This window comes from Bubalus kerabau, chromosome 5 (genome assembly GCF_029407905.1).
Source record: "Bubalus kerabau isolate K-KA32 ecotype Philippines breed swamp buffalo chromosome 5, PCC_UOA_SB_1v2, whole genome shotgun sequence".
Taxonomy (NCBI): Eukaryota; Metazoa; Chordata; class Mammalia; order Artiodactyla; family Bovidae; genus Bubalus; species Bubalus kerabau.
The window spans coordinates 106608092-106626208 of NC_073628.1; the positions used below are offsets into that span (position 1 = coordinate 106608092).

The window sequence follows — 18117 nt, forward strand, 5'->3', positions numbered from 1 at the left end:
CCTGTAGGTTAGAATTTTACCAATGTTCCAATTTAAACTGAGGGTTTACTGGGTGTCTGCGTACGTTTCCTACATCCACTGCATTAAAACAGTTTACAAATATAATATACAGGTTTTTCAACTGCTTGAATCGCATCTGTTGCTTAATTTCCAAGTCCGGGTTTCTAATCTGTGAAATGAGGACAATGCTTTCTATTGTAGGACTGCTGAGAGCTATAAAGCATCTAGCATACAATGCTAAGAGCAGATGCTCAAAAATATTTACCTACTTGGGTACCTGTTAGAAAACTATACACACCTATATAAATCATATTTCACCTAGTCCATCAAAACATTTCTTCAAAAATGGAATGCATTCTAACATGAGAAAAGCACATAAGAAGGAGTTCCAGCTTACTCTAACATCTAAGGTGTTCATTCCCAGCTCTTTTTTTTTTTTTAAGTTTTTTGATGTGGATCATTTTTAAAGTTTTTTGTATTGAATTTGCTACAACACTGTCTCTGTTTTATGTTTCATTTTTTTGACCCTGAGGCATGTGGGATCTTAGCTTCCTAATCAGGGACTGAATCTGCACCCCCTGCATGGGAAGGTGAAGTCTTCACCACTGGACCACCAGGGAAGTCCCCAGCCTGCTGTCTTTGTGGGACCACAATCACACTATTTATTTACATACTGTCCTATTATACACAGCTCCTTTCATACTGCACTGGCAGAACTGCGTGCTCCTGACACAGACTGCATGGGCTGCAAAACCTAAAATACTTACTATCTGGCTCCTCATGGAAAAAGTCTGCTGACCTCTATTCTTGACTGTGCTTCCCAGGGGGCTCAGTGGTAAAGAAAACACCAGCCAGTGCATAAGCCACCGAAGACAGGGGTTCGATCCTTGGGTTGGAACATTCCCTGGAGGAGGAAACAGCAACTCACTCCAGTATTTTTGCCTGGGAAATGCTGGACAGAGGAACTTGGCCGGCTATAGTCCGTGTGGTCACACAAGTCAGACTTGACTAAGTGACTGAGCATGCATGAACATTCTAGACTGCAGTGCTTGTCCCTTTTGAAATAATACTCTAGCTTACTTGCATTGACGGTTTTACCAGACAGTCTGTAATAAAATATTAAACTTCTCAGAAAGTCAAAGTAAACTTGTTTAGTCAGGCAAATAGGAAAGCTACTCTATACCTCAATGGACACGTACCCTGTGTAACCACTGGTGTAGCACCAAATTAAACTGCCACAGGCATTTAATACAGTTACACAGCTTTTCTCCTAGGTCACATAACTAAATTTATTATCATATTAATACATATATGTGAAATTCAGAAAAATGGTACAGATGAACCTATTTGCAGGGCAAGTATAGAGACACAGATATAGAGAATGAACATGTGGACACAGCAGAGGAAGGGGAGGGTGGGAGGACCTGGGACACTGGGATTGACATCTGTGTACTACCATGTGTAAAACATACAGCTAGTGGGAACCTGCTGGAAACCTGCCGTATAGCGCAGGGAGCTCAGCTCAGTGCTCTGTGGTGACCTAGAGGGGAGGGAAGGGTAGGAGGGAGGGAGGTCCAAGAGGGAAGGGATATATGTATACATACAGCTGATTTGCCTCATTGTACACTGGAAACTAACACAACATTGTAAAGTAATTATACCCCGATTAAAAAAAAACAACCAAACAAATAACCCCCTAAAATTGGTTGGGCACTCCTAACTTTACATTGACTCTAACCAAGGTAAGTTTCAACACAAAAACTGCCTGAAATAATACTCGTTACTTTGGCGACCCTAGGGTGTGTGTCATTTCATGGACACAAGGTTTTCTCCTTTAAAAGAATACATGCTTGGTCCCAGTTCCTCTACCTCCCCCTGGGAAGAAACATGAGCCATGTGAATGTGCCTCATTTCACTTCTCTTCCAACAGTTCCATGTCATGGTTTGGCTATGATGCTCCTCGCTCTCTGCCCTCACCCCCACTTTCCCGGCTTGAATGCAACTTGTCCCCGAGAAGAGTTATGTCAGGTTCCCTCACAGCTGCAATGTGGTCTAGTTCAGAAAACACAACTATCTCGCCATTTCTCTGCACAGATTTAATTCGTGAAATAGTTGATAGTATCTGATACAATTAATGGGAAGGCTTATACAAACAAGAACAGAAGGGAATGGCTTAGGGCTGTTAACTGATTCTGGCATATTTACATTTCTTTGATTTCAAAGGTACTCAGAGAAATAAGAAAACCTTTATTTGACTTCCAAGCTGACAATGACCAAGTCAGGCTTCTTTTAAGTAACCAAAGATGATGATCAGGCCCCTAACAGTAGTCCTATTACAGTTACACTGTTCTTAGTCATACTATGGCCTTCAATTAGCAATAAAAACTGAATCTGGGATCGGAGAAAGAAGCTATTCTTTTATTCTAAGGGACTGACTGAACTGTATCTTGCCTGAGACCAGGAAGGGGACCAAGGTGGGCGATAGCATCCTTGGTCCTGTTTATGTCCCACACTTAAGACGCTGATTCATCAGATTGGGGAGTAAAGCCCAAGCACCTGCATTTTTAAGAACTTCTCTATGACTTTAATGTTGCCCCAGATTAGAACCACAGCATCAGAGAATCTGGAGCTGGAACGAGTCCTGCCATCATTTTACCTGCTGAGGCTGGCACAAGAGCTGTGGACAGAAAGAAGACTTAGGACAGTAAGGTTCCTCTTTGCACAGTTCCCTCTAATCCAATCACGTCCAAGTCCTGGATTTAATCAGAGCTTGAGAGTTATGTTTGAGGAGCGCCCAATGAGCTTGAGTAGCCAGCCCACTAGTTTCACCAAACTGGGGACTTCTGCTCAGCCCTGGGAGCATCAGCCTGGAGTTGCCTTAATAACATGCTGTGGGTTAGACGGGCAGTCTTTTTTATGCTTTCAGTGCTGCGTGCAGCATGCAAGATCTTAGTTCCTCGACCAGGGAGTAAACCTGTGCCTCCTGTGGTGGAAGTGCTGGGTCTTAACCACGGGACCGCTAGGAAAGTCTCCAAGTCAGGGAATCTTTATTAAAATTTTAGAAGAGAAAGTCATTAAGTTAGGTAGCTGTACCTCTGTAATACTGAATCAAAATGTGAGGAAAACGGAAGAGAGAATAAACCAGAAGACTGAACCTACTCTTTCAGTAGGTTTTACATAAATGCAAAATAAGGAATCCACCTCAAAGCAGATGCCCAAAGAATATAAGATCACCTGCAGTTTGGGAAATCTGGATTCTCTAAATCTTGCTCTTTGGGCGAAGGAGTTATTACCTTATATCTTCTTCTATCTTTGCCTGAGCTTCAAGATCAAAAGGGTCCGCAGAAAAGAGACGAATCCTTTCTTGCTCTCTCCGGGCTCGGTCCTGTTGCTGCTCCACCAGGACCCTAGAAAATCTCTCTGCAAGAATGGGGTGGGGGTGGTGGTGGTGATCTTAAGAATCATTATATTTTCTTTATTAGTACTTTTCCACATCAAACAATTTCTCAAGATACAACTGTAAAGGATGCAGAAAGGATGGCTAAAAATCATTTAAGATGAGCAATTAACGTTTACTTTCTATTCTTGGAGGCAAAGATTACTTATTTACCTAAATTTAGTGTAAGGAAATAAAGTATTTGCAAACACCATCTCAGAGATGATTACTTTTCAATTTAAATCAGTGGAGAATGACCCTCAGTGTGGCAGATAAATGACTCTCCCCTCCCCTCTCCCCACCTTTATTATCCTATTACCTAGAAATAAAATAGAGCATTACCATCCCTCTTTTCCTCTTCTAGATTTTTCTCCTTTACAATACTCTCTGCTTTAAAGCAGATAAATTATAAGCAAACTACTGTTAGTCTATCTGTATTACCTGATGGATTCTAAGCAGAAAAATCAGTAAAGAGAAAACACTGCTTGCGGTAAGATGTATGTTACAAGAACCACCTTTATTTGATATTTCTTAGATATGAGTATATTCAAATGCATAAATGTAAAAGTGCCATCATCATGGTCTTTGGCAATTATATATGCTGCAAAAGAAATTAAAGAAACCAAGATAATGGTCATATGAACTAATACACACAGCATGGATGAATCTAAAAAACACCAAGTTGAGTGAAAGAAACTTGACACAAGGAAGGACATAAGATATGATTCCATTTATATCAAAATAAAAATTAGGCAAAAACTGACCCATGATAAGTATCAGAATAGAGGGAGCTGATAAGGGGTGGAAACTGACTTAGAAGAAAACATAATGGAGCTTTCAGGAGTGACAGAAATGTTCTATATTTTGACTAGGGTGCTGGTTACATTAATTCGTCAAAACTCAATCAACTGAATGCTTAAAATCTAAGTATTTCTTTATAGGGAAATATTACCTAAACTTTATGGTTACTGAGGAATGAGTCATTAAGTGTCTGTTTGTTCTAAAATTTAATCAGTGGGGTTTCACAAACCTAGAAGTAAAACTGGAACAATCTACAGAGAAAACTGTCATAAAGATGACTAAAAATGAATGTTCTGTTAAATACAAGAATGGCTCAAATACAGCTCCAAATAAACTTTTGGACAGTTGGTGACAGCCCCACTATCATTAAATTTAGGGTGAATGGGAATAAAGGGGTTGCATTCTGCCATACAGGCTGATGCCACCGGACCTGGAACTAAAATCATTTCATCTGGCATCAGCTGGTTAACTGGACCTTCTTTAACTGAGGGTCTAATGAAACAGACTGAAATACCAGTACCTGGCTATAACAAATAGTATCTGCAAAAAAAAACACAAAAAACCCCACACAAAAACAAACTAAAATCTCTTGAATCACTATGCTGTACACCTGAAACTAAAGCAATATTGTAAATAACTTATTCTTCAATTAAAAAAGATCTGTACCTGGGTTATATGCTGCTGAAATAATTAGGGGGAAAAAAAAAGAGGAATGAAGGGGACTGGTTGAGTGGGGTTTCAGAATTCTTGATATCCCTAAAGTTCTGTCACTATTGCCAACTAACCAGTCTTTGACATCAGCACTAATTTACCTCTCACAGACCAACTGATATGTTCAAGAAGTCATGTGACTCAGTGGGCTGAACAGACCAGTTGCCTGAATTTCTCCCCATTTGCTGTGAAACTATTTGCCTCAGGTCAGCTTGACGGCCTTCCAATTTTATAAGCTTACCAAGATCTCCACTGAGCAGAGCGTCTGCCAAGGGTGGATTGCGTTCCTTCAGCAAGGACAGCTCATGGGGGTTGGCCAGCAACATGTCTCGGAGCAAGGCTGGATTGTCCAAGCCCTGAGGAGATGAAGCTATTTCTCCAGGGGCTGAGTGGGACTGCTGCACTCCTGGTGGCTGGCGCTGCCGGGTGTTTGACGTGCCAGGCACAGCTATGCTACGGAAGTCTATTCGGGGTAAGTCTGTTGGGGAGAATTGATTCAAAGTTTACTTCAAATGACTCCATAAGAACAAGTATTTGAAGGATGCAGCCAATTTGCACATACGTGGTATGTATTAGTAGTAGATGGTAACCATAGACATTCTGAATGCCCTTTCCCTGGTTCTTTCTCACGCTGACTTTGAATATAAAGACTGCAGTCCAAGAGTGAACAGGTAGGAAAGAACAGAAAGAGAAAAACAGGGGTTTGGGAGGTGGTAGGGATAAGGAGACAATGGTAATGATCTCAAATTTGGGGTTCATAAAATATCCCAGGATAGTAAGTTTTTAATTACTCATGTCTTAAAAAAAAAAGAAAAAAAAAAATCAAAGTCAGTCTCAAATATAACCACATAAATCTGAATGCAGGTCTTAAGAAAAATCCTAGTCTGCTTTGACATATGCTTCAAAAAGCCCTGACATCCTGGGTAAAGAATACTATATATATCAAATGAATGTTAGATGTTAACTTCTACAAGTATGTGCTACACATATTAGTGCTTTGAATTTATGCTTTTATCTGTGCATCACTGCTAACTCTTCTCACACCCTGGGGAGCCAGTGGGTATAATCATTTCACCGAAGAGAAAAAAAGAAGAAAAGGAACTGCAAAGCTTCTCAGTGCTGAGCACACCAAAAGATTTCACAGGTTCACAGCCCACATCCCAGGTTCCATACTCCAGGGTGAGCTGACCTTATTAAAATGAAAGAAAAATAAAAGGGAGCTTTACCCAAAGGACCCACATATAGTATGATTCCATTTGTGAAATGTCCAGAATAGGAAAATACGGAGACAGAAAGTAGATTGATGGTTGCTGAGGGCCAGGAGGTGTGAGGGTAGATGGGGAATGACTGCTAATGGGTACACAGTTTTTTGTAAAGATGATGAAAATGTGCTAAAACTGATCATAGTGATGGATGCACAATTCTCAATATACTAAAAATCATGAATTGCACCCTTTAAACGCGTGAACTGTGTGGTAGTGAATGATATCTCAATAAAGCTGCTATTGGAAAAAAAAAAAAGAGCCATATTAAATAGGGAAAAGAAAACAAACACAGAACCCAAGTATGTAGCCAGAATGATGGGCTAAGACTGAGTGAACCCACATTTCTTCAACCCTAAAATGTATTTGATGACTGTACCTGTTCCAAGTCTGGGGCTGTCCTGAAGACTTTAGGACTTCAACTAGAAAAAGGGAACGTTTACACCCATGCGTAAAGTTTCAGCCTCTTAGCATGGGTTCAACTAGGCACTTTTTGTCAAACAGACCTCAGTGGCAGTGTGTGTGTGTGTATGTATACATGCACATGAACTCTGAGCCAATGAAAAAAGTGAAGTGAATAAGATAATCTTTGTGCAGTAGCTAATCTAGGTCAACCAGCAAAACATATATGGTTGGGTGGGTCCTCCTTATGGGTTGAGAAATTTTCATTTCAACTGTTATCTTGAGAGTCCACTCACTTCAGAATAATTTTGAAAAAACCTGTCTACATTATAGACCAGACTGCCTCCCCTCCCTCATCTAGTGGCTTCTCTTGATCCTGTGGCACAGTCAGGGGTAAAAAAAAAAACAGTGAATCTCCGGAACTAACAATTTCACCAAATTGACCAGAATAAGATTTGGGTTTGACTGACGGGCGTATCTCAATCACTTCTCTTTCTAAAGTTTAACAGTAATCCCCAGGGAATAACATAATTCAGAAATGAAAGGAACAGGACTTGATGGTCTCCCATAGCTCCAGTTTCAGGCTGAATGGAAGCACTGTGTTCTAAACTGGAGTCTTTCATCACCCAGACACCTAAACTTCTTTGAGAATCTGAAGCAAGCTATGGACCATCTCCTCATCAAATGCACAGATACACACACAACTCTGCACACTATTTCAAGGACATGGAAACTTCCTAATTCTCAATGCACAGATTCTAGATGTAGTGTCTAAAACAAATAACAGTTTCTTTTTCATGATTAACAAAGCTGGTGGGAAAAAAACAGAACTTGGTGGTCCAACTGCTTAATGTTCATAAGGCTCAGAGTAATGGGGAAAACACCAAGTTTTAAATCCTGTGCTGTCACTTACTAGCTATGCAACTTTGGAAATGATTATTTAAAAATCAGCGCTTCATCTGCTAATGGTTAAGAAATGTCAAGAGGTATCTTTTCTCCTATTACAGTTATGGGATGAAACGCGGGCACAAGTGCCTGGCTGACTGTAAAACGCTCAGCAAAGGCCTATCACTGACGGCCCGACACAAAGCAGCAGAAGTCCGCCACGAAGCACAGGCACCCGTGGCCTGGCAAGTCCTTCCCGGGACAAAATGAGGGCTGCTAACAACAGAGCCTAACGTTTACTGAGAAGGCTTGCTCTGTGCTGAAGGTTCATATGCATTATTCTCCCATCAACTCTAGAAGTTGTGGTTTATTACAGCACCTGTCTTACAGGTGAGGAAATGGACTCAGAGAAGTTAACTTGTCCACAGTTACCCAGCAAGCAAGCAGCACAGTCAGGATTTGTATCCTTGTAGTCTGAATCCAAGGCGAATCCAAGACCCGGAACTATGCTATCTACTAACGCTTGCCAGGGCTGTGAAATCATTACAAGCTGCCTTACTTGGGAACTGCACCGAAGGTCGAGGGTCTGCATTCTCCTTCTGTCGTAAAATCACAACGTCGCCATCTTTTAAGCCGTAAGACGCCAGTGATCTGTGGTTGTCTGTGAGAGGCCTTTCAGCGTAGACAATCTACAACCAGAAAAGATTTGAACAGTATAAAGCGCTGAGAAGTAACACAGCACAGAACAGAAAGACCACAGTTTTCCTCTTCATTGGAGAATGCCACTCCCTGCTCAAACCCTCCAGCCATTTCCCATCACATCCAGAATAAAAGCCAAAATCCTTCCCGTAAAGGCCCAAACAAACAGTTTGGTCCCTGGCTCCCCACAACCTCATCTCATACCATGACTGTTGTTCCTCAAATAACACCAGCAAGTTCCCCCTCAAGGTTGTTTCACTTGTTGTTCTCTTTACCTGAGGAATGTTCTTTCCCAGGTTGGTTTTTTTTTTTTTAAGGTTTCTGATCAAACCTTACTCCTTCAGAGTCCTTCCCTAATGACCCTAGTTAAGACACGCCCTCACTTCCCATATTATATACTTATTTCTTTATGGTCTCTCTGCCCCATGAAAAAGTAAGATACTCTGAGGACAAGAACTTTGCTTTTTTCACCATATCCAAATTGCCTAGAACAGGGGCCTGGAAGAGGAATAATGCCCAAGTATTAGCTGAATTAAAGGACAAATGGATCTAAGGGAGGCAGACAATTTTATATTTAATATTCAGCAGAGAGGGAAATGGGAATGATTTGTTCTGGGGATGATAACTACAATACTATTAAATAATATGTTGACTCCCCATCCACAAGTTTTAGTGAGATATAATTGACATACAATACTGTATTAGTTCTGGTTGTACACCATGATAATTTGATATACGTATGTAATGTAAAATGATCACCATATATTTCGTTAACGTCTGTTACTTCACAGAGTTATAAAAATTTTCTTCTTGTGATGAGAACTTTTAAGATCTACCCTTAGCAACTTTCAAAAATATGATACAGTGTTAATTTCAGTCACCCTGCAAGACAAGACATCCCCATGTGTCCCTTTCTTTCTTTTTTATTTGGTTGTGCTGGGTCTTAGTTGCAGCACCAATGGGATCTAGTTCCCTGACCAAGGACTGAAGTCGGGCCTCCTGCTCTGGGAGTCTTAGCCACTGGCCCACCAGTGAAGTACCCCTCATGTGTCCACCTTTAAATCCTCTCCACTTTGGCAAGTCTGAGAGGTTGCAAATACTAAGTTCTTCCTTCTCTTCAACCATCCTCAAACTTTTCTCACTCTTCTGTTTATGAGCAGAAGAGAAAAGTGGAAGAAATTCAGAAAGCACAATTAAACACAGATGGAAAAAAGGATCAGGGATGTACAATAATAAAAATATTTGTATGATGTGCAATCAAACACTGAAGAAAGCCTGAGAGCACAAAAACAGATGAAACAACGGGCTGTGAAAAGAACAAGAGATACACGATGGACACACTGATTTTACCATGAAGGAATGTAAAAGCCTACCCTGCATTATGACCTACTCCGTAGAGAGGTATTCAGAATAAACAGAGGCTCTGAATGGTTTTCTCGCTAATGATTCACTTTCCAGGAGGCCACTGGTAAACTGAGGAACCTGCGTTCTGTCCTGACTCTGACGAGGCCCCCATCACTCAACTGGTCTGGGCTTCCCATTTTCCATTTGTCAAGCATGTAGCTGGGGCTAGATAATCACACCTACACACAGCTGTCCCTTCCCCATGTTTCTGCTATACTACCATTTTACAAGGTTTCCTCACATGTCCTCATAGCTCTCACAGCAAAACTGCCTGACACAGAACCTGAAAAACAGAGGATTTAAACTGGGGGAAAAAAAAATCTGCCATATCTGCTCTCAGAATCTGCACTTACATAAGAAATAGAAAAAGAAACTGAATTTAGTTGCTTCCAAAATCAAATACTTCCGGGGTTGAGCCCAAAAAAAGGATTTGCAGAGTTTGTAGCTTGAATTCTATTTTATAAGTTCTGTACAGGACTAGAAAAAGTATTGTTAGTTCTAACCCTCACCTGCAAAGTTAAAACATGTTACAACAGATCGCAACTGTTATTCTGTCAACCTATTCACACCCCCCTACTTAATCAGCACCTTGTGTACTGTGCTCAGTTGCTCAGTGGTGTCCACAGCCCCCAGGCTTCTCTATCCAGGCAAGAATACTGGAGTAGGATGCCATCTCCTACTCCAGGGGATCTTCTCGACCCAGGGATCGAACCCACGTCTTTCATCTCCTGCACTGGCAGGTGGATTCTTTACTACTGAGCCACCTGGGAAGCCCACTTAAGCATGTATCTCATAGTAAAAGTACACCAGAATCAACACAGATGGTTTGTAATACAATCTGAGAGTCATATTATGACTTCTGGGACTGCTTTAAAAACCACCACAAATCTGAAGTGACAAGTGTCCTGGGTTGAGGTGTGCAGCAAGAAGCGTACCAAGAGAAACGTTACGCAGCCAGCTCCAACAGAGGGGCTTCAACTTTGTGAAGCAACCATAATGGAGGTACTAGTGGCCTAAGGCCTATCGGGTAAGAAATTCAATTTTCCAGGGTCAGAAACTCAACTACCAGTATATTTAGAGACACGTGATCAGTCAACAGGTTCTAACTGTACTTTTTAGAAAAGAACATTTACTTATCTACTCAAAGAAATCAAACTCAGGAGAATCTGAATGCTCCATTCCACAAGATTACTGAATTTTCTTCAGGCTGTAAATACTCCATGGAAAGCCATATTAAAACAGCAGACAGCTAACACTGGGTGAGCTCCTACCAGAGCCAGCGTCTCACTAGGTTCTCACAGTTTCTCGCCTAACCCTCATATTCTCTTGTCTAAGTCTCACAACCATCTTATGAAATAGACATTAACTGTCCCATTTGATATACAGTTAAGTGACCTGAGGCTCCAAGGCTATTAAGAGAACTGGGACTGGGACCACATCTGCCTGACTTTACAGCCACACTCTCTCCTAGAACCACACACAACTTTCCCAAACAGAAGTCCAACATGGCCTGGTGAATTAGCTGGGTGACCTTTCCAAGGACTATTAAGCCCCCCATCACCACTAAAGGTGGCTCAGTGGTAAACAATCTGCCTGCCAACACAGAGATAAAGGAGATGTGGGTTTGATCCCTTGGTTGGGAAGATCCCCTGAAGGAGGAAATGGCAGCTACTCCAGAATTCTTGCCTGGGAAATCCCATGGACAGAGGAACATGGCGGGCTACAGTCCATGGGGTTGCAAAGAGTCGGACATGACTGAGCGCATACACACGCACCACTAAAGGCCTCTACTCACCAGGGGATCAAAACACATCCATTGTCCAATGCACCCCTTGCCCTGAACAGGAAGAAAGGAGCACTGGCAACTCCTCACTCTTTGGATTCCCATTTTACAGATGCCGTACATCAATCCATCCTGTTTAGTTAAACAGTCTTCCCTCAGTGGACAACATAATTTAAGAAGCAGGTGGCCTAATCTAACAATAAAAATGTAAGAACCAGGTAGTCACTACCCTCAAATGTGTACATGAAATATGGAAGACTGCTATCTGCTCCAATTTCCTATACTAGACTGGAAATGTGACTGGAGAATTTCACTAGACTGGAGAATGTGGGTAAGGAGCAAACATTCTCCATACTGACGAAGCAGCAGATGTATACCATTCTAGTCCAAGGGCACAGATGAGATAGCAGCTCAGTTGAAATTATAACTGCCACAAAGAACTTTTGTTGTTGTTATTGTTGTTGTTAAAACAGGCTTAAGAATCTAAGAAACAATTATTCTGCAACCAACGTCCCAGAATAAGTCTGAATGATTTTTCAACTTAATATGAGACCAGGAGATAAATGGTTTCAAATTTCTACCAGTCAAAACAAGTTTTGATAATGGCACTGGTGATGCTTTCTACCATTCATAATATGCAGCTCAAAGATTATAAGGCTCAAAATTCAAGTTTTGCCATTTATAAGAACATACAACAGGAAAATTTATACAACTACAAGCCTTAATCTCCAAAACTGGCACAACTCTTAGTACTTGCTCCAGCGTAGACACCCCAGAGATTGAATTCTCATCTTAGCCAACATTCAGTGATAGACTAATTAATATGACTCCAGAACCTCTCAGTAGGATGTCAACAGTTTCCAGGTCTCTGAGCAACTTCAATCAATCAACAGGTATCGTAACAATACATTTTTAGCATTAAGGATCATAAAACAACCACAAAACCCTTAGAATCAAATTTGAACAGCTTCATAATAGTATCTACCATTGACTGAAAATGCACTATATACCAAGTGATCTACACATACTATCCAATGTTAACAGTCAGTTTGACTTTTACAACAGTTCTGGAAGATAATTTGGCAACAGTTACTAAGAGCCTCTCAAAAATCTGGCAATTTCATATCTAAGAATTTATCCTAAGAAAACAATCCAAAATGGGGACAAAGCCTTAAATATAAAGGTATCCATGGAAATGTTATTCAAAACTAGTTCCAAATGCCCCCAATTAAAATGCCCAGCAATGCTGCTACTGCTGCTAAGTCACTTCAGTCGTGTCCGACTCTGTGTGACCCTATAGACGGCAGCCCACCAGGCTCCCCCGTCCCTGGGATTCTCCATGCAAGAACACTGGAGTGGGTTGCCATTTCCTTCTCCAATGCATGAAAGTGAAAAGTGAAAGTGAAGTCGCTCAGTCGTGTCCGACCCTCAGTGACCCCATGGACTGCAGCCCACCAGGCTCCTCCATCCATGGGATTTTCCAGGCAAGAGTACTGGAGTGGGGTGCCATTGCCTTCTCCGGCCCAGCAACAGGGAAACTATTAAATAAATTGTAATACATCTATATGATGATAAATTATGTGGCCATTAAAATGATAAATTGTGAAGATTTGAATGTTAATGGGAAGGACTTCCCTGGCATTCTAGTGGTTAAGACCCTGAGCTTCCACTGCAGGGGGCACAGATTCAATTCCTGGTTGTGGAACCAAGACTTCTACATGCTGTGCAGCGCAGTCAAAAAAAAATGAAAGAAAAAAAATTGAACTGTTACGGGAAAATGTTGACAATGTACTTTGACTAAACAAAGTAAGGGATGAAACTGTTTACTATAGTTCAGGCCACATGTTTAAAAGATATATTTTAACTATATTTAAGAAGAAAAAAGCTTAGGAAAAAAATTTACTAAGATGTAAACTGCAGCTATCTGAGTTAGGTAATAAATAATAGTGTTCTTCTTTCTCCTTTGGTGTATGTTACAAGTAATGAACATGTAGTATTTAACAGAAAAGAAATATATGAAAACTACCTGTGAAAACAAGCATGCCAAAATCAGCTACAAAAGCAATTTTCAGTTTCTATTGGTTTAAAATAGTGTTTTACAAACCACAGAACATTCTGTGTGCAGCTTCATTTCCAGGATCATACAGTTACTGCTATTATTTCGTATTTAAATATGCTTTTCATTTGAGAGTACTTACACACCTTGCACACTTTTTTTTTTTGTTAACCACATGCCACCTACAGGGGTAAATTATAACAATGTTTCAAAACTGCAAAGATATTAATTGTAAGTGAAGTTAAGTTCCTATAACTGTTTGCAATTTCTCCAGCCTAGTCTGCATCAAAGCATCAAACAGGGCCATGCCTGGCTTCCAAGCCCACACTTGTGTTAAGAGATGGAACATGCCCAGCTTTAATCACATGTACAAGTAGAGATTGTGTCTATTCTAAATTTGTTATCACTGCATTATAACTATTACAACAACTAGAGCTGTTAAAAGTTAACACCCTTTCCCATTGTAGCCTCATGCACAATCCATGCCAGTCTTGAAAAACTGAAATTAAACCAGTGATCTTTAATGTGGGTCAGACATTCAAGATAGTTCTTCAAGGATGCAGGAAGAAAATAGAAAATATTAGAATTTTCATTTCCATTTTAAGGAAGTTTATCCTTCCTTAAATTCTATCCTGGGCCTGTTTATACTGTATCTAAGGTATTACTTCATGTATATAACTGATGTTTACAGCTATTATATATCCATACATGTAATATACATGCATTTATATTATGCATACACCACTAGTTCATATATATTAATGATATGTATCACAAAAATGAATATTTCAAAACATTTTACTTAGAAGGATAAGTAAGCAAAAAAGTTTGCATACCAGTGGTCTGAAAACACAGTGACAGGAAGAAATAGTCAGGAACAAGAAAAAAAAAAATCCCTTTAGAAACGGCATCAGAAATGGAGGTGAAGGAATGAGAACAGAGAAGGAAAATAAGGACAGTAAAGGTAAAGAGACCAGGAGAACTCTGAGAGGGAGTGGGGGGAGGTGAGAAGCAGGGGAGAACCCTGGGAGGTAAAGCAGTGGAAGGGAATACGCCAAGGAAGTGAAAATGATATATATGTGTATAAAAACTACAATGATGTTTACTATTATGATTTGGTGAAAGGAAATGACTCAAATGTCTAGGGTGGATCCTGTTCCTGCCTGATGGGCAAGCAACTGAAAGACAACCGACCACCAGACATCCTAAAATAGACACTGTGTTAGGTTACAATGGAGCCAACAGAAGAAACTTGAAAAACAGGAGTTGTTTACTGGCTACTTAAGACAGGCTTAACACTAGTAGGAGCCCAGGTTTCCATATGCTAATTTGGCTTGGGAAGGAAGTAAATGCCAAAACACTGACGATGAATAAGAAAGAATCTGGAGTTAGCCTAAACGTTCAATTAGCAAGGTATTCCGAACCTGCCACGCTGGCAGGACAGTGCGTGCCTTGACCATACAATTAATCGTCTTTCACTCTAACACTCTCTTTATTTACATTTTTGGCTACAGCGATTTCAAAAAGTGCAGGAATACAGAAATCACAATCTTTGTCTTCTCTCAAGCCCAACAACAAAATCAATTTACAGTTTTTTAGTCCACTTACCAACTGGTGATTGTAAGCAGGGTAAAAAGAACAGCCAGAGGGAAGAGAACAACTGAAAAAGCCACCTTCAAAAATCTGAGTTGATTTTCCCTCCCCACTTAAACTGTTGTTTTGTAGCTCTGTACCTGAGGGATTCACAGACAGGAACTGGATCCTGAGTTTTTCTGGATGCCTTTATAGAAGTTCCAAGAAATCCCTTTTACCAATATCTTTGTATATTTTGCCAGAATGTCAATTTGAGTGACATCCTGTGACCCAAAATAAAGTCTTTCCTGATACTCAGCTTATGCCAACTTCTAAAGTTCAAAGTGTAAAGGAATCATACTTACTTTTGAACAAAATATTGACACATTTGTTTACCATAACACAGGGCAGAACAAGCTGTAATGAGGCAATAGTTTTTGGAACTATTTCATAACTGCAGTAGGAAATCAAGATTTACCTTCTGGGGCCTTGGACAACTTCTATAATTTTACTAATGTTTAGACTATGTCCTTCAAGGTCCACTTATCAAGTCAGGATTTAGATGTTTTAGTGTGATGGCCACGGAGTTATAGTCATCAATTCTGTTTGGTGGCAGACCCCACACATTTTCTGAGAAGAAATTACTTTGCTTACTTAAAATGTAGGAGCAGTCAAATTTCTTTCCAGCAGGGTAAGGGAAATGAAACAACCCAGTCACACTGAGGCCCATTTTAAAGCTAATAGCCTCAAAATGTACTGAGCTTTGAACTCACCCAGACTCTGAACTGGGATCTAAAAGAAAGGGATCTTGACGCACTACGGGGGAAGAGACCAGAGAAATAGTTCAGGTGAACTAATAATTAATTTAAAAATATTAATTTAACCAGAAACGCATGTGACAGGGAAAAAGAGCATTTCCAAAGGCTTCAAAACAAGACGGTGCAAGTCTCAAACTTTTCCTTTCACTTAGAGCGTAAATTTTTATATTTAAAGGTAAATTAAGTTTACTTAGGCAGGAGCCCTCTCCAAAAAAGCAGGTGAACATTTACCACAGAGACCTAAACTGGTATTTCTGGTTGGGGAAGCAGGATGTATAAACTCTCGCAAACCTACGGCTTCTTCTTAGGTCTGCGATGACACCTCGAACTCAGGAAATTAGAGAAGGGGCCAAAGAGCCAAAAGGTGATACGCGCCCCACAGTCCACGCGCCTCTCAGGCTGCAGTGGGTGCGTATGCGGTCAGGTTCTCCGCTCCCTCCCCCAGCACCCCACCCCAATCTCGGGGTGTGTGGGGGCAGCTCCCCATTCCAGCTCTCTCCCGGATGCGGGGGTGGGCTGGGAATGGCCATCCTGCTTCCCCTACACGCCCCCAATTCCTCACCAGCAGCAAAGGGAGGGCGTGAGGCCCCAAGGCGGGAGGGCTAGCTCCGCAGGGAGGCCCCGATCGCTGCCCAGCGTACCTGGCTCTCAGCCGCGGGAATGCCGGACTCGAGCTCACACAGAGCGCGGAAGTTGTGCAGCTCAAAGTCGGCGTCGACCTGGAGGGAAAAGGTCACCTCGGAGAGGTCCCTCCGCACACAGTACACGGTGAGCAGCATGGCCCGGGCCCGACCCAGCTCGGCTCGGCCCGGCCTCGGCGAGGAGGGACGGGGCGGCGGCGGGGCCTGGCTGGTGCAGCAGGCTGACGGCGCGGGTTGCTCGCTCGCCCGCCCGCTCGCTCGCTCCTTCCCTCCCTCACACACGCTCAGTGACTCACTCCCTCCCGCCCTCACCAGCAAGCACGGCCGCCACCACCCGCCTGCGACTCCGTCTGCCTGCCTGCCGGCCTGCCTCCCACCGCTGCCGCCAAGCGCGCCGGCCGCCCGGCGCCCCGCCCCGCCGCAACGCGGATGCCGTAAAGCCCTCCTGGCCCGCTCCGCCTTCGCGGCGCAGCGAAGGGGCGGGGCTGGGAAGGGGAGGCGGGAAGCAGGAAAAGGTTGGAGGGGGTCGTGGGAGGAGAGATGGAGAAGGATGAGGGCACGGAAAGGGATGAGAAAGGAAAAACTATTTATCGCTTGACCTAATAAGTAACGTCTGTGGAGGACTCCAAAAATTTCATTTATTTATCCAACAGGCCTTTATTGAGTGCCAGTTGGCAAATATCCACGTGGGTACAGAAATGAGTAAAAAGAAAAGCCTTTGCCCTTAAGGAACTCTGAAGCTGATAATGGAGACTGACAACCAAGCAGATAGTTCTAAAACATATTTTCCAACGTAGAAATTGAGGCTCAGGGAGCTTGCTTTTCTTCTTCTGATGATGATTAGGGTTAAAACCAAAATTATTACCCTATCTAGTGTATAGGACCCCAGCTCACTGGCCCCTGCCTTCCTCTGCAGCCCTGCCTCCTGAGCCCCTTCTGCACTTTCCCCTCCTGCCACACTGACTTTCAGTTCCTCCTAGGCTCCGTCTCCCTGCCTCGTGAATGGTTTTCCTTCTATTCACCAGGACTGTCTCTTTCGCTGACAAATCCCAGCACCACTGCAGTAACTTTGTTGGGCACAGCTTAGAATCCACCGGATAAAATATGTGCTACTTTAATGGCCTATTTAAGGCCACGTAACTGATGAGAAGTAGAAGCCCAAAACATGAGGATGAGTCAGAATACCGAAACAGAAAGAGGAAGACACAATGTATGTAAGATTGGCATCTCCCCATTTACCCCATCACTCCCCATGGAGTAGGAACACGCTCTTCTATTATAAAGAAAGGGAAGAGGGATCAAGATAGCTATGGATGCTGGTAAGTGTGGATAGATTGGGGGGTAAGAAAGTAAGCGAAAGACCAGCTATAGATGGTTCTCTGTAAAGGAGGAGGACGGTTATCTGTGGAAAATAAAAACAGAAGGTGGAAGAAGTGGGTGGGGTGAAGAAGAGTGGTCTGTATCAGCTACTGCTGTTTCCATCGTTTCCCCATCTATTTGCCATGAAGTGATGGAACCAGATACCATGATCTTAGTTTTCTGAATGTTGAGTTTTAAGCCAACTTTTTCAGCTTCATCAAGAGGCTCTTTAGTTCTTCTTCACTTTCTGCCATAAGGGTGGTGAAAGTGAAAATAAAGTCGCTCAGT

At 42.0% G+C, this 18117-nt stretch overlaps 1 protein-coding gene across 5 annotated transcripts in view; it reads right to left on the reverse strand.

The window, feature by feature from the left end:
* The window catches only part of LOC129653189 (protein DDI1 homolog 2), a 37843-nt gene extending 21067 nt beyond the window's left edge, over positions 1-16776 (reverse strand). For 3 of the 5 annotated variants that reach the window (XM_055582613.1, XM_055582619.1, XM_055582618.1), the window contains exons 1-4: positions 16471-16776; positions 8057-8186; positions 5190-5426; positions 3294-3420 (exon numbers count right to left, since the gene is read on the reverse strand). In XM_055582613.1, the coding sequence (XP_055438588.1) occupies positions 3294-3420; positions 5190-5426; positions 8057-8186; positions 16471-16608 (632 nt within the window). In that variant the 5' untranslated portion in view covers positions 16609-16776. Of the gene's footprint in view, positions 1-767; positions 1331-3293; positions 3421-5189; positions 5427-8056; positions 8187-16470 lie in introns of those variants that run through there. The other 2 variants (XM_055582614.1, XM_055582615.1) reach the window with 2 other exon arrangements.
* Positions 16777-18117: the final 1341 nt, after the last annotated feature.